General features: G+C 41.1%; 1 protein-coding gene across 3 annotated transcripts in view; it reads left to right on the top strand.

The window, feature by feature from the left end:
* Positions 1-26,442, top strand: part of DNMBP (dynamin binding protein) — a 108,164-nt gene that overhangs the window by 45,582 nt on the left and 36,140 nt on the right. The window contains exon 1 of one of the 3 annotated variants that reach the window (XM_024735030.1): positions 13,878-15,134. The exons of the other annotated variants lie outside the window; for them this stretch is intronic. Within the exon in view, the coding sequence (XP_024590798.1) occupies positions 13,967-15,134 (1,168 nt within the window). The 5' untranslated portion in view covers positions 13,878-13,966. Of the gene's footprint in view, positions 1-13,877; positions 15,135-26,442 lie in introns of those variants that run through there. 3 annotated transcript variants of the gene reach the window in all.

Genomic DNA, 26,442 nt, shown 5'->3' with positions numbered 1-26,442 from the left:
AATTAGTAGTGTTCCAGAGAAATATTATGTCTTCTATGCATAAAAGCAGCGTGCAGTGTTTTTAAAGGACTATGTGGAGTAATGGACTGGTACTGAGGGATGAAATTGGTATTCTTTTTTGTTCAATTGACCTTCTTTTTCAGGACTAATAATTCAGCTCGTGTTCTTACTATGTTTTTTTTTAAGTTCTAAAAGTTTAATGCTGTGAAAGACCTGCAGTAGGTGTGTATAGTCTTAATCAGGAAACTGTCCTTTATTTGCATTCACCAAATACAGCATTGGCTGTATTAATATTGACTTGATTGCTTTTCAATAGGTGTATTATTTGTATCAATTGCTAGTATGATGAAATTACTTATTTCTTGCAATCACTGACAGTTCCTCTTAAGGTCATCTTTTTCTGTCTTCATAAAAAGTATATCCAGCAATACAAGAAGTCCCTTGAAAGAGGCAGAATTAATCAGTTTGAGCACCAGGCTTTACCCCTCCAATCCAGTCCCATACAATCTCTAACCTTGAAATTTAAGGCATAAGATTTAAAGAACTTTGATACAGTATTTATCTAATCCTGATTGACATTATATTTAGTTGTTTATATGCCTCTCAATGAAAATTTTAAGCCTAATGAAAAGACAGATACTGTACATTAGTTGGTTTGTCATTTCCCACACACCTGGTATAGTATCCAACAGGTAGTAGACTCAGTAAATACTTGGTGAATTTAGTTTAACTGAATGAAGTTGAAGTTTCTGCTCTACCTTCCAGAACTTTCAAAGATCTCCTTCCTCCATTGTTACTTTGAACTTGGACTACTGGAGAGCTAAGGACTGTCAGTGCTGAGATGCTGGTCCCCTTGTCAGACACAGTCAGTGGTAGCAAAATAGTCCAGTGCTGTGCCAGACCCAAAATTAGGTTCTTTATTGTAGCTATTGCTCCTCCTTCCTCTTCTTTTTATTCTTCTTCTTTTTTTAAATAAGAAAATGTATGGACAAATGCCTAGCTATGCTTATCATGTGGTAGGCATTTAATAGGGGTTTGAGAAATTAGAAGAAATATAATTAAGAAGCACTTCTAATTGTAAGACTTAAGTATAAGAAGAAAGGGTATGGCTTTATTTATTTGAACTGTAGTCAACTGAGGGCTCTGGTTTGTGCTTGGTGGTTTTAGAGCAGGATACACGTGACGGTTTGGTTTACATTCAGCTCCACCTTATGCATATAAGTGTGAATCTAGTTAGATCAACAGGGAATACATTGAATGGATTCAATTTAAGTATAGGATGGTATATAGATTTACATATAGCTCACACTTAAATATATATAGCCTTTATACTGTTCTTCATATTGCTCCTTAAAACTCTGGAATTATTACATCATGAGGACTCATTTCCTAGAAGCTGTATTTTTTTTCAAATCTGATGTTACCTTTTATAGTTTTCTATTTCCTGTAGGTATCTTTCAGCTTGTTTTTTATTTTCTTTACTTATGGTAAGAATAGTTATTTTATAGTCTGCATATGATAATTCCAAGATATTAAGTCTTAGTGGGACTGTTTTTGGTGTCACATGGTTCTTATTCATGTGGTCTAGACTCCTCGTGTGTCTGGTTACCTTTTACTGTGTGCTAGTCATAGTATTTGGAAAACATTAAGACCGGAGATGAAGGCACCTGTCTCCAGAGAGGATTTGCACTTCTTTCTGTCAGCTGCTTCTGGTCAGCTAATGTTTCCCAATTTCTGAAGGATAGTAATCTTTGAGATTCAGGAACAAGAAATTGGAATTCCTGAAATTATAAATTATTCTGTATTTTAAAAAAAACTTTTATTTACATGTTCTTAAGTAATAACAGTAATGACTGTAATAATCAACAGTGAACAATTTTCCTGTGTTAGGATTATACTAAAAGTGTCAGAGATTTTATGTATATATACACATACATATGAAATAAATGCATAAGTTTGTATTATTATGAACCAAAATATTATGAGATTATATATTTTAATGACATGTAAAATTCTCTACCTGATAATTAACTTTGAAATATTTTCTACTTTTTAAAAAAAAATTTTATTTATTTGTTTTTGGCTGCGTTGGGTCTTCGTTGCTGCGCGAGGGCTTTCTATAGTTGCAGCAAGCGGGGACTACTCTTCGTTGCGGTGCGCGGGCTTCTCATTGCAGTGGCTTCTCTAGTTGCGGAGCATGGGCTCTAGGCGCTGCAGGCTTCAGTAGTTGTGGCTCGTGGGCTCCAGAGCGCAGGCTCAGTAGTTGTGGCGCACAGGCTTAGTTGCTCTGTGGCACATGGGATCTTCCCTGCCCAGGGCTCGAACCCGCATCCCCTGCATTGGCAGGCGAATTCTTAACCACTGCACCTCCAGGGAAGTCCCTATTTTTTACTTTTTACTTTAAAATAATTTTGGATTTATAGAGAAGTTGCAGAAATAGTAGAGTTCCCTTAACCCTAATATCTTACATAACTCAAAAATATTTATCAAAATTAGAAAAATAACATGATACTAGACATCTGATAATATAAAACATTAAAATAAGGAAATATTAACACAAAATAAATGTTAAATAAAAATAATTTAAAAACTGTAAAATCATACCACAAATATTTAGTATTTAAAGTGATTTTTAAAACAAAATTTTAAATACACAAAGTATTAGTTGATCTTTATTTTGTGACTAATATTCCAGACATAGAAAAAAGTTTCCTTTGATGTTGGTTGAGTGTTAAGAATGTATCCAAAAACATCTTCAGATGGGGCCATTAGGGTACATGTTGCTTTGCATAAGCTCATAATCTTTCTTTTTTTTTTTTTTTTTTACAGACAGGTTTTCTTTTTTTATTTTCTAGCAACTATTTGCATTGAATATTTCTGTTTTTAAATTTTAATGAAGTATAGGTGATTTACAATGTTGTGTTAATTTCTGCCATACAGCAAAGTGATTCAGTTATACATATGTGTGCTTATATTCTTTTTTAACAGTGAAAATATTTTGTCTACTTGCTCTGATTTTGACTTTGCCATTGGAATCAATATTGTTTTGCTAATTCAAATTTTAGACAATAAATTTGTGACAATATTCACATCTTTGAAAAATTTTTTAACTGAAATAATTAACATACAATATGATGTTAATTTCAGGTAATACAACATAATGATTCAATATTTAATATTCACATCTTCTCTGCATTTCTCTTGTTAAAATACTTACAAAGAACTATAACCTATAGCAAATACGAACACTGGAAAACACTGAGCAAACATTTTTGAGTAGTATTAAAATAATGGAACATTTGCCTCTGAGCAAGATTCAATGCTACACAGAATCATGTGTCAGAATTGCCAATTTAAGGACTTATTTTACTTCTAAAATTTGATATTTCTTGGACCATCACTTACAAGGTTTATATAAAATACACTGTGCAAATAAGCTTATTAGTATTTATTTTTATTTATTTTTGCGGTACGCGGGCCTCTCACTGTGTGGCCTCTCCCGTTGCTCCGGATGCGCAGGCCATTGCTCCGGATGCGCAGGCTCAGTGGCCATGGCTCACGGGCCCAGCCGCTCCACGGCATGTGGGATCTTCCCAGACCGGGCCATGAACCCGTGTCCCCTGCATCGGTAGGCGGACTCTCAACCACTGCACCGCCAGGGAAGCCCCTTATTAGTATTTATTTTATTTGCAAGAGTGACTCACTGTTAGCGCACAGGGCCATGAACGCACGTGCTTTATAAACACATTCATAACATAGCAACAGTTACAAGCAATACTAACTGATTAGATCCTAGTCACTTTTCTCCTATGTACTTTTGTCCCGGTCAACCTTAATCGTTACTCTGTGGGTCAGTATTTTCTGCTCTTGCTTTCAACTTGACACTGGTAGATTCTTTCAAACCAGTAATGTCTCTACATTTATTGTTAAGCTTTATTCTCACAGAGAATTATAGTATTTTCTCCTTTTTTTTCCAGATTTCTCGGCTGATTTTTTCTTACGATTCAGAAATCGTTAAGATCGTAATATAAATTATATAAATATTATCGTAATATAAATTCCTTAAGGAACGCTAAGGAGGAATTCCCACATGGAAACGATATCATTCTCAGTCCACCTCCACCTTAAACTAATTTCAAGGCTTAAAGTACCTTGGACGGTGAAGGTATTAGAGCCCGAGATGTAATTTTTCAGGAGGGCTGGTCCAGTTCTGATTCTCTCTCAGGAGTCTCTGGAATCTTAGCTTATTTATAGAAAAGGTCTCCTTTTAGACTCCTTACCTTGCCTTGGGCTTTGGGTTATCGACCTCTTCTCCTCAGAGGGCCATTGAAACAAAAGCTGAGTTTTCTGGGACTGGTAGATGCCCCAGGGCATTGTAGTTTCTGTGGTTATTTACCTCTCTGGATTCTAGTTTTCCTTTTGGTTTTGGCCTGTACTCTACCATCTTGTCATTGATGATAGTTTTAAGATTTTTAAATAGTTCGTCTAACTTTTTAAGCTTTCTTTCTGTGGGATGGTTGGCCTAAACTTCAATTATTGGAAATAGAAAGTCCTTTATTAGTAGTTTTAGATAAGCTAGTGTTTGGCTATGTCTGAGAATTAGGAGTTTTAAGTCTGGAATTATCATGTAGAGTCAGGGTAGAATACTAGGAGGCATTTGTGAGTATAGTGTGTTGGGGAATGATATGTCATTGTAGGCTTCAGGATGATATCGAGTCAATCACTCATTCATCCAGCAAATGTTGGTTAAGTTTTTACCATGTGGCAGGCACTGTGTTAAGGGCAGGGTATATAGTAATAAACATAGATGTGTTGTCTGCCTTCCAGGAGCTTCTGGTCAGATGAGTTGCTAATTAACAAGTAGAAGTCCATATCTAAAACACAGTACCTTACTAGTTTGGGAAAGAATTCTTATACCTGAGGCATTCCAAGGAGTCTTCAGAATAATAAATTGCTTAATAATTTAAGCATATAATAATAATTGAGTTCCCTGGTGGCCTAGCGGTTAGGATTCCGGGCTTTCACCGCCGTGGCCTGGGTTTAATCCCTGGTCGGGGAACTGAGATCCCGCAAGCTGCGGGGCATGGACAAAACAAAACCAAAAATGGTACCTTCAAATCTGATAAATAGTTTGGCTTCTGAAACAGTAGAAATATTCAGCATTAGTCCACAGACTTTTCAGATTTACCAATACAAGTTACTTTTAGAAGCCCTTATTAGAACTACATCCTGTGGCCCTGAGAGAATCTCATTTTAGCATATCATAGTCCTTTTCTACCTCGAGGAGAGGTTCACATGCCTGAATTGGACAGTCAGGGTTGTACATTCATTTCTTTACTCAGCAAACATTTCTTCAGCACATAGTATGACCCAGGCACTGGCTATACACTGATTAATAAAAAGGATATAGTCATAGTATCATTCGTATTTGTGTATCTTTGAAACTCTAGTGATCATACTGATATTGACCTCTGTATTTAATCACACTGTCTCTCTGTCTTGCTGCCTTTGAATTATGGCCATAGTTAATTTCTGTGTGGGCCAAGACCCTGTTGTTCTAAATCAGTGCAGTGGTTGGTAAATTGTAGAGTCAGCCTCTTCCACATCGGGAACCTTGCTCCTAAACGTCTCCCCTTAAGGTAATGCCAGGAAGAAGGTTGGCCAGAGACACTCGGGGTAATTTTTAATTTGAATTTTAAATGACTGTTGCACATCAAATCAGAATATGTTTTTCAGGAAAGTAACATTTTCACCAAGATATTGGGTGAGATCTAAGGTCCACTAAAGAGAGCCATTAGGTTAACCAGTTGGAGAATGACTGATATGGAATAATAACATCTTTACACTGAAGTGATACATAATATTCCAGACAGATTTTTAAAAATTGAAAGTATGGTTTTTCTACATACAGAAGCAATTTATTATTCTGAAGACTCCTTGGAATGCCTCAGGTATAAGAATTCTTTCCCAAACTAGTAAAAGGTAATAGAGTTTAAAAGGTAAAACGTTTTGTGGTCTTTTAAGATATAAAAGTTCATGTAAAAGAAATAATGGTTTTTCTTTCTAGTTTGTCAGTATATAAGAAAAAACCCAATATCCTCGGCTTTTGTAACATCTAGTTCAGGGTGTTGGCTCAGTAAAAATTAGCTCAGTTACTTGTAATGGATTTTATCTTGGTATATAAATCCATAAAACAGCAACCATAGTCAGAAGCCATTCAGAGTCCATGTTGTTTCAGGACAGAAGCTAGTTTTCCTTTTAGGAGACAGGGTTTAATGTATGTCAAGAACCGTAGCTAGGAATGGTTAACTTATAATTAGCCCGTGACTCACTAGTCTTTGCAGTTTGTAGTGTGGCTTTGTGAACATTTCTTCACCTCAGCTCCAGGCAGAGGGGTGGAGAAACTGGAATAGCTCCAGGGACTTCAAGTATGGGTTTCAGATTTCACCCAGGCTTTGCAGCACTTAGTGAGAGGACCTGCCTCTAGCTAGCCTCCTGCCTCAGCCACAGGCATTCCTGCTGCCACTGGCTACCTGAGCGTGTTGACTACTACTGTTCACTTTACCAGATGTAGCAAGACCCCAAAGATGAAAAACTCTGGGGCAGTCATTTATTCAATAAATACCGTTGAGCTCCTGCTATATTCCAGGCAGCGTTCTAGAGTTATAGCAGCGATCTCTGCCCCCATGGGGAGAGACAAACAATAAGTAAAAATATGCATATTATTAGGAGGCAAAAGAACCTATGGAATCAGGGAAGTGACTTTTGAGTGAAGATCTGAATGATTGTAGGAAGCCAGCCAAACCATTTTGGGGGGTGGGGGAGATTATTTCAGGCAGCTAGAACAGCAAGTATAAGAGTGTGCCTGTTGTTTGAGGAATAGCAAGGAGGCCAGTTCAACTAGAGCAAAGGCATGGGCTTTGTAGCCCATCATTCGGAGTAAGACGAGAAGCCCCAGGAAGCTTCTGAGCAGGGGAGCAACATGATCTTAGAACTTTACAGAGTCACTCTGTGGCGTTGAGAAAAGACATAGGTGCAGAGGCAGAGAGACCAGTTAGGAGGCTACTGTAATGATCCAGGCAAGAGGTGATGGTAGCTTGCACCAGGATGGCAGAGTGGGGTTGAGGAGAAGTGCTCAGTTATTTTGAACATCAAATATAAGGTATATTGGAGTTGGAGCCAGTAGGACTTGCTGGTGGATTGGATGTGAGGTGAAATAGATGAGGATGACCCTGAGATTGAGCAACTGGAAGGACGAGTTGCCAGTAATTTCTCAATTAATGGTGAAGAGTGCAGGAGACGTTGGTTGGTGGGGGAGGTGGGACAAGGCAGAGGTCAACTGCACAATTTGATACACAGGCCAGAGTTCAGAGGAGTTAGGCCTGGAGACATAAATTTGGGACGAATGAATTTTGACAGCACATAGACATAAATTCTTTCAGCACATAGACATTATTTAAAGTCATGACATTTAATGAGATTACTTAAAAAAACAGAAAAAGTATAGATAGGGAAAAAGAGAAGAGGCCCAGGGAGTGAGCTGTCTGGAAGATAGGAACGGAAAGAGTAGGATGATGACAGCAATTATAAATAATTGAGCGCTTATACTTTGTCAAACAATGTGCTAGGTGCTTTTAGACACTTTTTCCAGTTCCCCAAATTGTCCACATCTGACAGATGAGAAAACTGAGGTTTGCCCAAAGTCTCACAGTTGGTAAGTGGGAGAGCCAGGATTCAGATTCAGGTGGGTTTCACTGCACAGCTTTATGTACATTCTCACTGTGCCACAGCGAAGTGGCAGCGTGTTTTGACTTAAGGAGGGATTGCTTGACCTCTGAGAGTGGGTGGTAGGAAGCAACAGTTGGAAAACTCAAATCTACAAGTGCTCAAGGTGGAAGGATCCCAACTGACTCTTGCCAACTTACTTCCAAAATAATTTATGCCAACAGTGACATTTTTAGTACTCTGATTGGTTGAAAACTATTTGCTAAATTACATATATCTGTGGATTTAAGAGCATATATGTATGTATTGGCATATATATATTTAAAATATTTAATCCTTCCTCACAGATATACTTTATTTGTGGTACGTGGGCCCCTCTCACTGTTGTGGCCTCTCCCGTTGCCGAGCACAGGCTCCGGACGCGCAGGCTCAGCAGCCATGGCTCACAGGCCCAGCCGCTCCATGGCATGTGGGATCTTCCCGGACCGGGGCACGAACCCGTGTCGCCTGCATCGGCATGTGGACTCTCAACCACTGCACCACCAGGGAAGCCCCAGATATACTTTTGACTGTTGGCTTATCACGAAGTTACTTAAGTTTCCAAAGTGTTTACTCATTCATACTAGTAACATCCCCAAGCTGCTCACGGTTTCCAGTTTCTCTATTTGAACCCTCACCTAACTCACCTTTAAGTGCATCATAAGGTTTAAACTCTAAAACATCTTGAATGCTTCTCACAGCCCTGTCCATTTAGAACATCCTTCAAAGTATATCAGATCCCCCCAACACCTCTTATTTTCCTGTATTGCAGTCTTTATTTTTCTTTGTACAGTGCTCTCAGACTCTTTTCTCTGTTTCTGCCTTCCCCTATCCCAGTCAGTTGTCTTTTCATTAGTCCATAGTCTCTTCCTTTACTGGGGAACTTACTTTTTGATCTTAAGTATCTGTCTTCTCCCTCATTTCCAGAACCTCTTCCCACTTAGCTGGAGGCTGTTGCTGTATTGAGATCCCTCAAGTTACTTTAACCTTAATGATAGGGTCTTCTTTACAGCTCCTCCTAATTAACCCTTAGGCTGAGAGGCAGCTGCACTAAGAGTGGAAACCACATTCCTAGTCAAGGAATTTCTTGAATTCCTTCTGTGTGCTCGGTAACTGGGTACAAAGGAAAAGACCTGGGGCAGCCAATGTTGGGAATGTGGAAGACAAGGGAGATGAACTAGCAAAGGAAAAGGAGCAGCCAGTCAAGTGAAGGAAGAGCTTCAAGAAAGAGGAAGTGACTCTGTCCAAAAGCTACTGAGAAGCCAAGTAAGATGAAGTCTCAGAAATGACATTGGATTGGATGACCTTGTCAAGGGCAGTTTCAGTAAAGTGATAACAAAGGGATAAAAGCCTTATTGGAATGGATTAAAGATAGAGTGAGAGGTAAGGAAATAGAGGCATTGAGTATTTGGCTTGCTCAAGTCTTTCAAAGCAGAAGTTCTTTGTAAGATGGGAAACAGGACTTCCCTGGTGGCACAGTGGTGAAGAATCCGCCTGCCATTGTAGGGAACACGGGTTTGAGCCCTGGTCTGGGAAGATCCCACGTGCCGCGGAACAACTAAACCCGTGCGCCACAACTACTGAGCCTGTGCTCTAGAGCCCGCAAACCACAACTTCTGAGCCCGCGTGCCACAACTACTGAAGCCCGCGTTCCTAGAGCCCGTGCTCCACAGCAAGAGAAGCCACCACAATGAGAAGCGCACCGCAACAAAGAGTAGCCCCCGCTCACCGCAACTAGAGAAAGCCTGTGTGTAGCAACAAAGACCCAATGCAGCCATAAATAAATAAATAAAATTTTTAAAAAGATAGGAAACATTCATAGGCTCATGAGACTGATAGTTAGAGGGGGCACACTGAAGTGCAGGAGAGGGAGGGCCTAATTGCCGAAACAAAGTCTTTGAGGGGTCAGGAGGGAGTGGATCAGTGAACCAACAGAGAGAGAGAGATTGGCCTGTTATCAGAGCAGAGACAGTTCTTCCATTCTAACAAGAGGGAAAGCAGAGCAGATGGGTACAGATGCAGGTAGGATGGTAGATTTGATGGTGAAAAGATGAAGAAACAGGCTTAGAGAGCTTAAGTAACTTTCCCAAGATTATACAGCTAGTTAGTGGCAGAGTCAGGATTCAAAAAAAAGCACACCCTGTGCTTTTAACTTGTAAGCTCTCCTGCCCTCTGCCTTGCATCTAGCATGTGCCCAATAAATATGACCACCATCAACTCATTAAACATGGGAGTACCTCTTGTGCCCCACGTACAGAGCTATGCTGGAGATTGGACTTGGTCATTGCCCTCAAGCTTTCAGTGTAATAAAAGGAGGTAAACAAGTATAATAAAGTAACAGGTAAGATGAGAGGGATATTTGCATGGTGCTCTGGAAAATAGCAAGAACTATGGGAATCAGAGAGCGTCACTGGGGCAGAGTCTTAGAAAGTGAGGAGGAATTGATCATCAGGCCGGAGGAACCACATGGGCAGTTACAGAGATACTGTGAAAAGTTTAGGTAATTACCTGTTCTTACTAGATTTGTTTATTTTTTTTTACTGTCTCCTCCCTTTTGTTCCTTTACCTTTCCTCTACTTTCTGCCTCTTTTCTCTCATCCTTCAAATCCTGCTGCCCCACCTTCACTTCTAGCATTATGTTCGGAGAATTTCTATCCAGGGATGGTCATTGTAGCTGATCAGCCACCCTATAGTAACAGTAACAAACATCATGGCAGAGTACTGCTCAGGGCTTTTGAAGAGGGCCTGTGGGATGTGACTGTTGTTTCAAGTGAAAGGGAAGATAACTATCTACAAAGTTGTATTTCACTAGTAGGACTAGGACTGAGAAAAATAAGAAAGTTATTTCTCCGTTATGCTCCTCATTCCCTTGGGCCACATTTCTTTGCACACAGATTTATCACATGAAAAGTGCAACCCATTCACAGCTTTTGATTAGTTCTGGGTCTCAGTAATGAGGCAAACCTGAGGCGGTTTACATTTTTATACAGACTATATCTTTAAAGTCCTGCAGGCAGTAGGGCTTAGAAAAAGAGAAAAGGGGGTGAGGTGGGGAGAGAGGAGCTCCATATTATAACCAGCTCTTCACTCTCCACTCATCCAAAGATCATTTCTTTTTACCTTTGTGTAACCTTTACTACTGGATTATTTTTATAACTAGTATCCTTCTTACCTGTAATTTATCCTCTTTTTATCTGTTCTCTTGGTCGATTTACTAGGTGTGTTTCTTATATGCTAGCTTTATCAAAGACTTTAAGTTGCCAAAGGAAACTCTGTTTTCCATAACAGTTAGGGAAAGATAAATCTTTACTTTTAACTTAGAAATAAGTAAGATCATAGAATTTTAGATTTAAAGTGGCAGAGAAACTATTAACTTCTTCATTTTACACTAAGAAAACTGACAGCCAGAGGTTAAGCATAGCTACAAACTGGTTATTAGCAGAAATTGAACTTCTAGAAGCTAGCTGTCCTAATTCCTCCTCCCATGTGCCCTCTTTTACACTGTTCCTCTGTATAACTCATAGTCAAAGCTGTCCTCCCAAATTATGTTGTCATCCTGTTGGTTTGTGAACCAAACCACAGTCTTTATTGGGTTTAGGCAGTAGGTTTTAGATTATTGAGCCGGTCGATACTGGACAGTCTTTCTGTAATGTGCTGGTACAAGTGCTCATCGCAGTTGGGTGGTGAGGTTCAGCACTGGGGCAGGGTGGAAGTAGGCCAGGACTGGAGACAAAGAGGGAATGGCAGTGTGGGGCGAGGTGTGTGCACACTTGCCTCGGCGGTGGTCCACCCCTGAATTAGACCATGATAGAGTGTACTTGTTTGTTTACTTGGTTTGAGGGAAATTAAGGCTTTCCTACGTTTTTGAGATACTCCTCTGAGTCTAGTGCCGTGAAGTCAGACAGATCTGGGTTCAAATTATGGCCCCTTCTTGTACTAGTTTATGTGATCTTGGACAGGTTTTTCAAAGTCTCAGAGATTCTTTATCTGTGGTAAAATAAAGATAACATAATATCCTCCTTACAGTTAGTGAAGGTCAAAAAGCATTTATATCAACTTTCTAGCCCCTCATCCTGATCCTGGCACTTAATACACACTTGACAACACGGCAGCTGCCAGGGCTGTTGCTACTACTGCAACAGAACTATGGAACAAAAACCTTTGCATGGAAATCAGATTTAACAATCTAGAGGTTCATTCAGTAACTATTAGTGTAGAACCTAAAAGGTGTGTAACAGCACATTAGGTATTTGAGGAAAGGAAAAAGGAGTTGCGAGGAAAATAGAAGCATGGATTTTTAAAACTGGAGGAATCAACGATGTCATTGAGGCCAGCTGCCTCATTTTATAGATGGGTCGGTTGAGTCCCAGAGAGAATAAGTGGTTTACCCAAGAGTAAACATCTCATTATTATTATTATTATTATTATTTTTTGGCTGCATTGGGTCTTTGTTGCTGTGCACGGGTTTTCTCTAGTTGCAGAGAGCAGGGGCTACTCCTCGCTGCAGCGTGCGGGCCTCTCACTGCGGTGGCCTCTCCCGTTGCGGAGCACGGGCTCCAGCTGCGCGGGCTTCATTAGTTGTGGCACGCAGGCTCAGCAGTTGTGGCACACGGCCTAGTCGCTCCGCGGCATGTGGAAGCTCAAACCCGCGTCCCCCCCGCATTGGCAGGCAGACTCCCAACCACTGCGCCACCAGGGAAGACCAACATCTCATTATTGATAAAGCATATAACCCTGGTCTCCTTAGGGTACTTACATTGTTTCACAAATAGGGATTAGATGAAAGTTCAAGGATACTTGATAGATGACCAGGTAGCTAAAAGAGTAATCTTACTAAAGACTCTCTTAGCATGTCACTCCCCTATTCAGAAACCTTCAGTGACTCTTTATTATCCATTGAATAAAATAAGTGGCATTCGAGTCCCTTGGGATCTGCTGCAACCTACCCCTCCAGCATGATCCCTGTTACTTATTCTTCAGAGTGTTCCCCATTACCTAGTTCTCCATATGTGGAAAGTCTTTGGAAACCCTGCTTATGCTTGAAGGCACAGCTCAAATGCTACCACTTCCATGAAACCTCCAGTTGTCCTACCAGGGACTTCTGCTTTGTTGCCATTGCCATTTGTGTTTGTCAAAGCACTTTTCACATGCAATCTTACTTTATAGTGTGTTGCTCCTGCAGGGTAAGAGACGGAGACCAACTTCATCCTTTTCTCTTCCACAGTGCTTCACATAAAATAATCTAATGTTTGATGAATTCAAAATGGTATTTTTATACCCACCTTTCTGATTTCCAGCCTCATTCTCCAGTTCCTAAATATGCTGTATGAATTAGAAAAGAGATTTAGGAGATGAATGGTTTTGATGCTTCTCTGGCATGACAAGTATCAAGGAAAGTGTGAAAGCATATATAACTATTCCTTTGGGAAAGAGTTTTTACACTATAAAATTCCATACACCAGATCAGAATAAAAGATGTACTATTTCTTTCCTGAGTGGGATAAGCCAGTGTGTCTGCAGACAGGAGCTGGAACAGCTTGTGATTTGAGTATACACTAATGGGTAACCTGAATCCCATAAAAGCAAAGCTCTCAAAGGCGGAAGAGTCCTGCCGCTGACTAAAGGGAAGGGGAATCCCGAAGAGTTTCAGATGTCCAAGGAGAGTAGAAAGCCAAACTCGGAGGACAGGTAGTGGAGGTCCCGTTTGAGCTGCGCATGAAAGCATTTATTCGTACCCCTGATTGATTACTAAAGGATTAAAGAGGCAGATGAGACTGTTACATGATCTTACCTCGGGCTTTTAAAGGGGGCTCTTTCTCTTTCACTCTGCTTTTTCTGCAAAAAAAAATGCTTCTTACCTTCAGCTCATAAAGCAGCCAAGCCAGTTTGACCAGCTTGAGGGAAACACCAAACAAAGCTGCCAACTCCAATCACATGAACGCTAGTTACTAATTACCTTCTGGGCTCCCTGGGGAAAGATAGAGCAGCCCACTGATTGGATCCTGAGGTCGAAATAACCTCACATCTCCCAGTGCTCCAACTGGAGTAGGAAGAAGAACGTTTAAAGTGCTTTGGGAGACATTTTAAGACACTTTAAGAAGGACAGATTCAGGCTTAGGCTACACCGCACCTGTCCACATCTCCGTTCAACCCAGGTCCATGGAAGAGAGCGATAAAGCGTGTGTCTTTGAGCACAGTGAATATGTGTGAAACCCATGAGATGAGGAAAGAAAGAGAACTGGAGGAGAAAGGGCACTGGAGCTCCAGCTGGGAGTATGAAGATTGCAGAAGTCTACAGAAAAGGGACCTTACAGCGCTAGATGGACTTTACAGAGAAGGTGACTTGGATTCCAGATACCAGGCCACAGGGCAGAATCGACCTTACAGAAAAAGGCATTGTGGATACTGGGATTTTGAGCAGAGTGAACCAAGCTATATGGACAATGAGGAATCAAAGGAAAGTAGAAAGGACTGTATGCACCACGGAAGCGTGACTCCAGGCAGAAATGATTATAAGAATTCAGAAAACGTAGATTATGGGAATCCGAACCCTGCGACTAAGGATGATTGGTTTGCAGGAAGCCCAGATGTAACCTGGAAAGCTGGAGGATGTGGGGAGACGAATGGCTGCGTAAATCGTAAGAATCTGAATCATAATCCTGAGGACTCTAAAGAAACTGGACAATGGACTGGCTACAGGGGTTTGGATGATTCTGTGGAGAATTTTGGTCAGCCTCAAAACCGGCATATAGACCGCAGGAATTTTAATTACAATCTTGAGGATTGTAAAGAAACTAATTTTTATTATAGAGACCTCAATGATTTATATCATGTTCCTGGGAATTATACTAATGGTCAGTCTGTGGACTTCCCAGACTTGAATGGTGTCAGTGAAGGTAATGAATTTGTCAAATACTGTGACAGGGACAGGAATGTTTATCAAAATGATAAAATCGATCTCAAAGTGAAGACTCATGCCGGGGATCAGAGTAATTTTGATATGGAGAATAGAGGCTCTGATACTCTATTTGCAAACTGTGAATATAAATTTCAGAATTACAGAGGAACAGATTCTCTCCACCAAATGAAGACTTTGGAGTGTAATGGCACTGACAGACAAGGAATGATGGCACCTGGGAGCAGAGGGGTCATCCCGGAGGGTCTGCGGAATCAGTGGACCGGGGGGAACCAAGGAGAACATCATCGTGGCATTCCTTGGGGCAATTCATTAGAGAAGAATAGCTGGCATTTAGAGGAAGATAGAAAATTAAATGGCCCAGAGACTTGGAAAAGGAATAGCCGCTTCCGCAGCACAGCACCCAGCACCCTGAGATGCTCAGAATTTGTGCAAAACAGGAAGAGAGCCCAAGGTATGAACTCAGCCAGCCTTCTTAGAGGATAAGACCTGGAAATAGATAAAAGGGGTGATGGTTCTACCAGGTACCAGGTACATTTGTATACTTAAGGAACCTGGCCCCCAAAATTCTTATTAAGTGTATCTTGAGTGAGAACAGCCTTAGAGATTTAATTCTTCTGGGTGGCACATCACAGAGCGAGAGCGTGCATAGTGCTGTAAATTTGTGACATGGCTTTGAAAATCAGACTGTTGTCATGGGAACTCTCCTTTACCTTTCTTGGTTTTTGTCAGGGTCTCTAATCCCAGGTATCTTTCCCTTTTTACTTTAATATCTTTTGTTTGTCTTATGGAGACGGCAAGTCCTTTACCAGGGCACCAAGTGAAAATTTATTTTCCTGGCGTGTTCTTTCTCTCAATCCCTACACTTTAGACATTAGGGGGAAAGAAGACTTAACTTGTTTTATACTTTGTTCATTCCTTGACATTCAGGAATCTTAAGTGAATGGTGAGCACTAAAACCCTTGTGGAAATGAGAAGATTATTTATATTCTTCATGGTGCTTTGTACATGTTAAATATTCAGATGGCTTCATCTCACTGAGCTTTAACTAAGGTATCTGTAAAATGGGGATATTAAGAGTCTTTTATCATTAGAGGTTCTTTCTTTCTTGCCAGTTTGTCATCTCTTCTCCAGGTTTAAAATGAACTATGTTTATTTTATTTTGTTGTTGTTCCTGTTAAGTCTTGATTTTTTTTTTTTTTTTTAAATATCTGTTCTACTCATGCCAAACAGACTTTCTGGTTTTGGCCAATTTGGGGGGAGTCCAGCATACGATGAGAGGAGAAGGATTAGAGTCAGAAAATGTGAACAATCTGGAAAATCCATGTCACACTTTCCTCCCAAGTGAAGCTTTCTCATCCAGGTCTCCTTCAGAATAGGCCCACCGGTTAGATTTGTGGTGGGGGCCACTGAAAACATAAGTCCCTGGTGTGATCCTGGAATTTATCCAGTGGTCTTTCAACACAGGCTTGACTTAACTTGAATTTCCAGGGCACCATTTTGGACAAAGCAGGCTTTCTACCTGTATTTATAAAGATAAAAATGAAACCCGGCTTTAGTTGGGAGGCTGAGATATTTAGCAGCTAGGTGTTTTTTCCTAGGTGCATTTTTGCTCTGAAATGATAGGGATTGGATGACTTCTAAATTCCTTCCAGCTCAAAAAAAAATCTGATTCTGTGATTCCTTAGGTTAGTTTTTACATCGTTCCTTTTCCCTTCCCCCACAGCCGTTCCTTAGATGAACTTTGTTTCCTATCTTTAGTTCCTTATTGTATTAAGCCTCCTAATTGTGTTTATTCTGTTTGACTTAGGAGTCAAACCCTTCTCTCTGGAGTGTTGTAATATGCCCTATGAGCTCTCTGAAATCAGCTCAGTTCCATTTTATACCATTTCCATTTTTACAACTCTCTCTCTACTTGAGGACTTAACTTTTGATAGTATATTCATATTGACACCTCTTTTTATACCGCATAGTATATTTATATTGACACCCCTTTTTATACCGCTAATATCCTCCTTGACTTGTAACAAAATCTTAGTCTGTCCCAGAGATCTTTTTGTTTTCTAATGTTCTTTGCTAGCTGTTTTACAGCACATGTGCCACTGCCCTTCCTGAAAGTTACAGTTACAGCAGTTGATAACAGAAAGGAAACAAGCTTTGGAGTTGGTCTTCTGCCTTGAATGCACATCTCAGCTCCACCATTTACTAATAGTGTAACTTTAGACGAATTACTTAGCTTCTCTGAGCTTTGGATTTCTTATTTGTAAACTGAAGATGATCATACCTGTCTCATAGTGAGATAATATAAATAAAACACTTAATCACATGTCTGGGACATAGTAGGTGCTCATAAGTTATGATTTCTTCATCTTTTATCTACCCATCTCTCATCCCCCTTACAAATCCTTCCCCTACCCCGACTGTCACTGCATGGTCCCCGCCCTGCTGAGATCCAGACTGACTCCCCTCCCCCAACTGGACAGACATCTGCCCTCACACCCTGTGTTTGCAGGTGTAATTACCCAAGTGGAATGCCCGTGCCTTCCTCTCCCCCACTCTTCCCCACCCTCCACCTGCTGCATCTGAGAGACAAAGCGCTGTTCAGTGCCTGCTCCTTGACCATCTCCCAGGCTAGAAACCAAGTTGTTCTGCCAGGGTTTTTCCTTCCCCTCACCTTTCTTATCAGTTTCTCCTGTGAAGGCCTCAAGCTTAGATTCTTGTTAGGGCAGGTTTGTTATGGTTTTGCCCTTAGTCCTAGGGTATGGCTCCTGGGAGGTGGGCCTTACTCCTAAGGTGCGGCTCTGCAGAGGTTTCTAAGTGGAACACTGGACATATGTATTGAACTTCCTGATTTGAAGGGACTCAGATTTCAAACTGTCTTCCCAGCTGCAGAGAGTTGTGAATATCTGCCGGGCTCTTTAGCCTCCAGCTGTTATCGCTTTCTGCTGGGTTCCCTGGAGTCTCATCACTGCATGTACAGTTCAAGGATTTGAAGGGAATTTCTGCATAGATTTTGGGGCTGTCCTCTCTGCAGCGTACTCTTTTGCAGGATTTCTCCCTTAACATCAAGCCACTTCAGAGCCCCAGAACCTTTTTGACTCTGCAGCCCAGTAAGATTACCACTTGCTGGCTCTCAGTTTTTGCTTTATTCTCCAGCATGCTGAAAGACTAGGGATTGCCTTGGGGTAGGGGGAGGAGGTATCAGGTAAATAGGGATCTTACCTAGTTTTCCAGCCATGTTTCAAGTCGTATCCCCTCCAGTTTCTGGCTGCTTTTGGTGGCTTTCTAGTGTCTTCACACAGTTATTTTTTTTAAAAAAATCTTGTCCAGGGGGCTTCCCTGGTGGCGCAGTGGTTGAGAGTCCGCCTGCTGATGCAGGGGACACGGGTTTGTGCCCCAGTCTGGGAAGATTCCCACATGCCGTGGAGCGGCTGGGCCGGTGAGCCATGGCCGCTGAGCCTGTGCGTCCGGAGCCTGTGCTCCGCAATGGGAGAGGCCACAACAGTGAGAGGCCCGCCTATCACAAAAAAAAAAAAAAAAAAAAATCTTGTCCAGAGTTGCTAATAATTTTCAGTAGGGAGGTTAGTACAATGTAGGTTACTCTACCATTACTAGACCAAAAGTCAACACTAGGATTTTACACTTGCTAATAACATAAATAGTTTTGATGGGAAGGGGACCTGGTGCTTCAAATTCCATGTTAACTAGGTTAATTTAAGTGATATATTATGATATCTAAATGAAGAACTCTTACAGAGAGAAATAGGAAGCTGGAATTCAGATGTGAGTTAAGGCTAATGGTTCAAGGTTGGAAGGCTACAACACAAAATCCTCTTATATTATTACTAGAAGGAACGTGACATTTCAACAAGTCTAGTATTTTATACATGTGGGTAACCACCCGTGATTGGGTTTTGAAGTCTATTTAGTGGGTTACAACTAGCATTTTTTGAAAAATAAAATAGAAATGAATAGAAAGTTTCAAGTACATCTCATGTAGTAAAAGTAAGCATGTAATACTTCTTAGTGTGTGTATATACACATACATACATGGATTAGATAAATGTATGTATGTATCTACTGAACCACAATGTAAAATGTGAGTCACAGGGCTTCCGAAAAAAAAAAAAAAAAAAAAAAAATGTGAGTCACAGTGTGAAAAAGTACTTAAATCCAACTCACTCAGTTTATAAATGAAGAGACAGAGCTCAGAGAAGTTGAACCGTGTGGCCAAGGTAACTGGTCGATCCGTAGACCAGGAATAGAAACTGGGTCTCTTGATGCCCAGACCAGTGCTTTTACTACAACACCACAGTTAAAGCCAGAAGTGCAGGTTTAGGTTCATTTCAAATAAATGAATGTAAGAACAGAAAAGTATTGTGTTATGGGAGCCAGAGAAGGGCTTCGAATGGAGTGGGTTCAACTGTGTTACATGCGGCAAAGCTATGAGAGGACGTGTTCTAAGTAAAGACCATTTGGGACATGAGGTGAGGAATAGGAGCAACAGAGACACAAGGCATATTACAGGGATTTTAGGAGGGAAGTGGTGATGAGGGATATATAGTCATCTCTTGGTATCTGTATCTGCGAGGGGTTGGTTCCAAGACCAACACCCTACCCCCACCTTCACACCCTTGCAGATACCAAAATCCACAGATGCTCAAGTCCCTTCGATAAGATGGCATAGTATTTGCAGGTAACCTAATGCACATCCTCCCATATACTTTAAATCATCTCAATTACTTATAATACCTAATACTCTGTAAATGGTTGTAAATGCAGTGTAAATGCTGTTTAAACAGTTGCCAGTGTAGCAAATTCAAGTTTTGCTTTGGAACTTTCTGGATTTTAAAAATATTTTCGCTCTGCAGCTGGTTGAATCGGCAGATGCAGAGCCTGTGGATACAGAGGGCCTACTGTAAAAGCGGTTCCTTAAAAGGTTGGACAGTAATTGCAGTGGAGCAAGAAAATCTTGTTTTGTTTTTCTCCCAAGATAAAAACCTGCACAGATTTGAAGGCACTTTTCCCAGTGTTACACAGATAGTTCAAAGTTTTTAAGACTCTCAGAGTCAAGGTTTCTTTTCATTGTGAGTATGTGAATATATCTCTATAGCTACAGTCTGTATTCAGACTATTGGAATAAAATATCTGCCAGTCAATCCAAGACATTAGCTTTTTTTTCTTTTAATATTTATTTACTATTTATTTGGTTGCATTGGGTCTTACATGTGGCACACGGGGTCTTCATTGTGGCATGCGGGATCTTTCATTGTGGCACACAGGCTTCTCTCTAGTTGTGGCATGTGGGCTCCAGAGCATGGGGGCTTAGTTGCCTCACAGCATGTGGGATCTTAGTTCCCTGACCAGGGATTGAACCACATCCCCTGCATTGGAAGGCAGATTCTTAACCACCGGTCCACAAGGGAAGTCCCCAAGGCATTAGCTTTGTATCCTTCTTAATTTCATAGGCTGCTTACAAGCCATGAGTATAGCAGGTGCCAAGAGGTCTCTGCCCCTCCAGAGACCAGGGGCCTGCTTCTAGGAATTAACTGGGCAGTAACAAAAGTTCAGCAGAATGAACTGTGGCATTTCATCATCAGTAGTAGTAATAGTGGTACCATTTTACTTTACATGCTTTACAGTTTTCAGAGCCCTTTTTGCAGCTTTTATTCTAATTTGGTTCTGTTTTAACAAACATGAGCCATTCACGTATCTTTATCTAACAAATTTACTGAGTACCAAACACTGTACTATGTTCTGGTTAGACAGAAACGACCTTAAGACCCTGAGGAGGGCTAAGGCTGTTGTTGTAGTACAAGTGGACTGACGCCAGGTACCCCATGGACCAGCTGTTCGCTTTCTCTGTATCCCTCTTCTCACAGGCCATCTTTCCTCAAGATGTTTTTGCTGTTCTCTGAGCCTCTGCCTTGGTCTTCTCTAACCACAGACCAACACCTTCCACTTATATTTTCTACTCCTTCACTAGATTGCACATAACCATAGTTGTCCCAACACTCTCTGGGGCATTCTTGCAGCTTCTGCCTCTGTTCTATCTTTTTTGCGGTACGTGGACCTCTCACTGTTTTGGCCTCTCCCGTTGCGGAGCACAGGCTCCGGACGCACAGGCTCAGCGGCCATGGCTCACGGGCCTAGCCACTCCGCGGCATGTGGGATCTTCCCGGACCAGGGCGCGAACCCGTGTCCCCTGCATTGGCAGGCGGACTCTCAACCACTGCGCCACCAGGGAAGCCCTGCCTGGTAGTTCTTAATTCAGATTCCCAGGAGAGAGTATAATTGACTCAGCTTGAGTTTTTTAGTTAGGCCTCATCATATGAATTAACCGTTCATTGATTAGGTATCCATCCGTGGTCCAAATGGCAGTAGTGAAGGCTGGGATGGGGAATCACCTAGCTTAAATCAGAGCTCTAGGGACTGTTGAGGTGTCGATTTGGTATGTAGAGGTCTCTGGAGGCGGCAGGCTTTCTGAGGCTTGGCGAGCTCAGCCCCAGCATTTGGAAATGGGTGGAGATATCTTTTGGTTGTTACAATGGCAGGGTGCAGGGGACTACTTGCATTTATGAGGCAAGGACCAGGGACACTAAATGTCTTCAGGGTGTAGGACCATCCTACACAGTGAAGAACTGTTCTGCCCCAAATGCAAGCCGTGTCCCTAATGAGACATTGGATAAGATGAGTAAGACTTGTGCCTACCTTCAGGAACTCACAGTTTTAAACAGAAAGCAGCATATAAGCAAATGATTCAAATACAATTTTATAACTGCAATAAGAAGAACTATTAGGTACCTTCCCCCACCTTGGCCCTGCTACCTGTGTAACTTTGTATAAATTATTTATTGTCTCTATGCTGCAGTTTCCTCATCAACAAAACCAAATAATGTACGTACATGATAGTATTATGAGGAATAGGTGAGTTTATAGATGGGCAAATATTCAGAATAGTGCAACACAGCCTGGCACATAGTAAATGCTAAATAAACATGAGCTGCTATCATCATCATCATCATCAATCATACTATACCAGCACATAGATCCCATATCCCCTTTGAATGCAGTTCAACAGGCGTTTATTAACTAGTGTTTGTACTTAGCACTGTACCAAGCATTGGGGTATCCAGGGAAGGATACCTCCCCCCCGACCCCTCCCCATCACGGGAGTTTATAGATCAGTTGAAGAGACAAAATGTAAAAATATGAATAATTAAATAAAGTAGAGAAGTATCTAGCATAGACAGTTAATGCTATGGACAATCAGAAGAGGAATAGCTCAGTTTTTACTTGAGTTAATGGAAAAGACTTTAGGAAGATGTTTGAATTTGAGCTAAAGCTTAAAGGAGTAGTGGGGTTGAGATAGGAAGAGAGAAGCAAGGAGAAAATTCCCAGCTGGGGAAAGCCTATGAGCAAAGATGCAGAGTTGTGGTGACAAAGAGGAACACGGTGTGGGGAAGAACTAGCGTATTGAAATCTTACAAACCAGATGGGAGTTTGGACCAGAACCTGAGGAAGGAGTCAGAGCTGGACCTGCATGTGGTGATTCACCCTCTGAGATGTGATCACTGACACTGTGAGTGGATAACTTCTCTGAGGATGGGAATGGCTGGGGAAAGCACAAGCATCTGAGAACTAGGCTTAGGGGACGCCCACAGCGTGGGACAGGAGGAGGAGAGATGGCAGGAACACTAGGGGAGGGCAGAAGAAAACCGGAGGGCATAGAGTAGGAGAGAATGGCCAACACTTTCAGATGCTGCAGGGAAGTCAAGGATGATGCCGTGGGTTTGTTGAGGTTATCGGCTGACTAAAAAGGCAATATTACTGGCATATAGTGATGACACAGAATTAATTGCAAAGGATTTAGATGGGGGAGGGAGGTCATAGAGGGAGGGCATGAAGACCACTCTTTCAAGACCTTGCATAGAAAGCATCAAAGAGGTGTGACTGGCTGAGGGGGGCACAGAGTTGAACAAAGTTTTCGTGTATTTACTTTTTAAAATCAGATGTCAGTGCTTGTTTGAAGATAGATGAGTAGGTAGGAAGCAAAGAAGAGGGAATGAGAAAATATGTGGAGGCAAAAGGAAATAAATGAAGGGCCCTATTTTGTCAAGAGTTGGGAGATAATCGAAGCTTTAGAGAAAGTAAGGCAGTCCTGCCTACTGGGATCATGTGTGGTAGTCTCAGTAAGCTAGACTGTCTGCTTTCTCCACAAGCTGTTACCTACATTATTTTTATGTAATGTTTCATCATTGATAATGGAATATTGCTCTGGGAAGATCCCAGGTCTCTGTAAAAGCAACAAGATAACCAGGAAAGGCAAGAAATTGAGGTAGGATAGGAAGAGGCAGTATTCTAGGGCATTGTCATTCCTGTGGACCTGAGGATGTTGAAGGGGGGGCAGTGGGAGGGGGGTGAATTCAAGCAGCTGACTTGCAGTGCAATGGCAGGCCCAGCCTTCAAAGGAATGTTGGGCTGGGAGCTCAGAAACTTGACACTCCCACCCTAACACAGAGTTTTCCAATTTGATATTTCCTGAGAAACCAGAAAGTGCCCGAACTGTGTAAACATCAGGCTGTCAAAGTCACAGGGGTGTGACAGTGCAATGCAAGTCATTTCTGGTGGGAAGATACACATTTGTGTACATGGCCGCACAGCAGGGAGCAGGGCTAGATTCTAGATCACGGACCTCATTCCATGGTGTCAAGAAACCCCTTCAAATCATAAGCTGAGAGGAGGCAAACAGATGAAATATATTGCATTTCGTTGAATCTAAAATACCATCTATTGTAAGACACTGAATAATTTATGTAGCATTAGAAAGAAAGAAGAGAGAATTCCCCAGTGGTCCAGTGGTTAGGACTCAGTGCTCTCCCTGCCAAGGGCCCGGGTTCAATCCCTGGTCCGTGGTTGGGGAACTAAGATCCCACAAGCAGAGTGGCATGGCCAAAAATGAAAAAAAAAAATTTTTTTAAATAAAAATAAATAAATTTTAAAAAAATTTAAAAAAGAAAGACTTCTAATTAGAAGCCTTTTTAAAAACTAGTTCCTTTTAAAAATTAATTAATTATTTAATTTTAAATTTTGGCTGCCCCAGGTCTTAGTTGCAGCACGTGGGCTTCTTAGTTGTGGCACACGGGATCTTCGTTGTGGCATGCAGGATTTTTACTTGCAGCATGTGGGCCCTTAGTTGCGTCATGTGGACTCTTAGTTGTGGCATGCGTGCAGGATCTAGTTCCCCAAACAGGGATCGAACCCTGGCCCTCTGCATCGGGAGCGTGGAGTCTTATCCACTGAACCACCAGGGAAGTCCCTAGAAGACTTTAATTAACATGCTATTGATTGGAAAAGACATTTCCATTTCTGGAATGTTAAAATATGAAAAAGTGTGCATCTTAGCATCTACTGAAATATGGAGATGCTTCCACTTACCATTGACCTCACAGCAATACTTAGACAAAAATTATTGTAGAATTCCTCTAGTCCTTTCCTCAGTGATTTGGAGATATGGAATTCAGTTTCCTCTGCTCTCTACCCTCTGCCCCTCAGGGGAAGATTGAAACCTTATTTACCCCAGTGTCATAGGTATGGCAGCCAAGTACTTAAGACAAACAAAAATTAGGATATTTAATGATTTTTAAAAATCTTTGCATAGTGTTTTTCATTACAATCATGCAGAACAATGTGTAGGGCACTCTAAATAATAATAATAATTGGTGCCTTCTCTTAAGTGCTGGTTGCTGTGCTACCTACTGTAAATTAGGTACAGATTAGGTATGCAGAAAAGTTCAGTAGACTCTAATCTCCATGATGGCAGTGAAGGTGGTGTTTCCAGACCCTTACATAGCATACAGTAGGTACTCAATGAATATTTGTTATCTAGTGAAATATTCTATTTGAGGGCACAGAACATGTACATCAAAAGATAAATAGTATTATTTTGTGTTGTTACCCAAGAAGTAAAGTTTAGAGAAAAGAGTAATCCAAAGACTAGAGAAGCCTTCATCTAACTGGGCTAAAAGGACAGTAGGTAAGCAGAAAAGCTCAGAGACAAGCTGAGCTTGTTATGTTCATGGAATAATAAGGAAACAAATACTTAAAATATGTTGTGCTATATTCCGTAATAGCACAGACCTCGGGGAGGGGAAGTGACTAACTGCCCAGGTTAGTCACTAAGTGACACACTAAGTGACACTCCTTGTGGAGCTAGTTAGAGACTAGTGTAGTTATACCAAACCAAGAGGAGTAAGTGAAGTAACAGAGTAGGAAAGTACATAAGATTTTAGAGCCTGGAAGTAACCAAAGAGGCTCAACTGCTCTGTTATACACACCTGGAAACAACAGCCCAGAGAGGCTGTGTAACATTTCAGGTAAGGTGGGGGCAGGGCTAGACCCCCAGATCTTCTGACTTGTAGTCTGAGTACCTTAATTCACTGAGCCTGCTGCCCTCTCAAGATCTAGAAGCAGCTCCACATATGTCCCTAGAAGTGGAAGCCAGGGGAGATATAGGGGAACAGAGTGACTATTGCGATGCTGAGAGCTCGTTGAAGCCTGTACAGCATGAATGACTGGGGTCCCGGGGAAAACCCAATTTATGTTCCCTCATATTGAGGTTTTGTTTTTTTCCCCAGGTTTCAGCTAGAAAATAAGATAGTACTAACTGATATCCTAGGCTTAATCAGATTTTACCATAAAAATATTGGATCACACTTGGAAAGAATCCTTATTTTGAAAGACTGGGTTCACCCTTTTAAATTAATGTAACCAAAATACGTAATGCTTAAGCTCATTCTATTTTGTATTATTGTTTTGTTTCATGAATTTATGTCTGAGACCACCTAGTTTCACCCCACTTGCTTTGCTATTCCTGAGGACCAGACAGATGAAATGACTTGCCTGAGATGGAAGAAAGCTTTAGAGGGCTTTTCAGCTTTCTGTACTTTGCCCCATCTCCTAGCAGTCTGCATGGTAGCTCTCTATTCAATATTTTCATATATTTTTGTAATTAAAACTTTGAACGGGATTATAACTCAGGTCAACTGGTTTTTGTTTTGTTTTGTACACAGTTCTAAAAGATACATAACATGTGAGAACAAGTGGAAGGAATAAAAGTAAACTAATAATAAAAAAAAAGTAAACTAATAGAAGCTGAAGAAAATCTGGTTTTCTAGAGTAGGACAGAAAAATAACCAGAGGGTCCTGTTCATGAGCAAAATTTGAGACATCACTGTAATGTTATTATCAAAAATGGAAATACAGCGCAGGAAACAGCCACACTCATATCAAAAAGCCATGCAACCCAGAACAGGCCTTGACATTTGATGGAAAGCACCGGCTTGAGATGCTAGTTTCGAATAGTTATTAGCTGCGTGGTCTCAGGCAAGTCATTTCATTGCTTTTTGCTCTCATTTGAAAAATGAGAGCAATAATACCTTCCTTCAAGAGACCTGGTAAATAAAACATCAGATGTGTGTCTGAAAATAAAGTTTTCATCTAAAGTTTTATTGGCTGATTGTAATCAAAATTTGCTTATTAAACAGTGATGGTTTATTTCTAATTATTATTTTACAAAAACTATCTTTGCCTTCTTGGTTATTTCACTTCTGCTGCCTAAAGATTCAACAATAATAATAACCTCATAGTTTTAAGCACCCTAACAGCACACCTTTCTAGGATTTGGTGAGTGTTCAAAAATGGTGTTTCAGAGGATCTAGTGTTAATTTCGCTATCCTGGCAGCATAAGAAGTTGCAGACTC

This window comes from Neophocaena asiaeorientalis, unplaced genomic scaffold (assembly GCF_003031525.2).
Source record: "Neophocaena asiaeorientalis asiaeorientalis breed wild unplaced genomic scaffold, Neophocaena_asiaeorientalis_V1.1 scaffold240, whole genome shotgun sequence".
Taxonomy (NCBI): Eukaryota; Metazoa; Chordata; class Mammalia; order Artiodactyla; family Phocoenidae; genus Neophocaena; species Neophocaena asiaeorientalis.
Note: the sequence above shows the minus strand (reverse complement) of the source record. Positions and strands in the feature narration are given on the sequence as shown.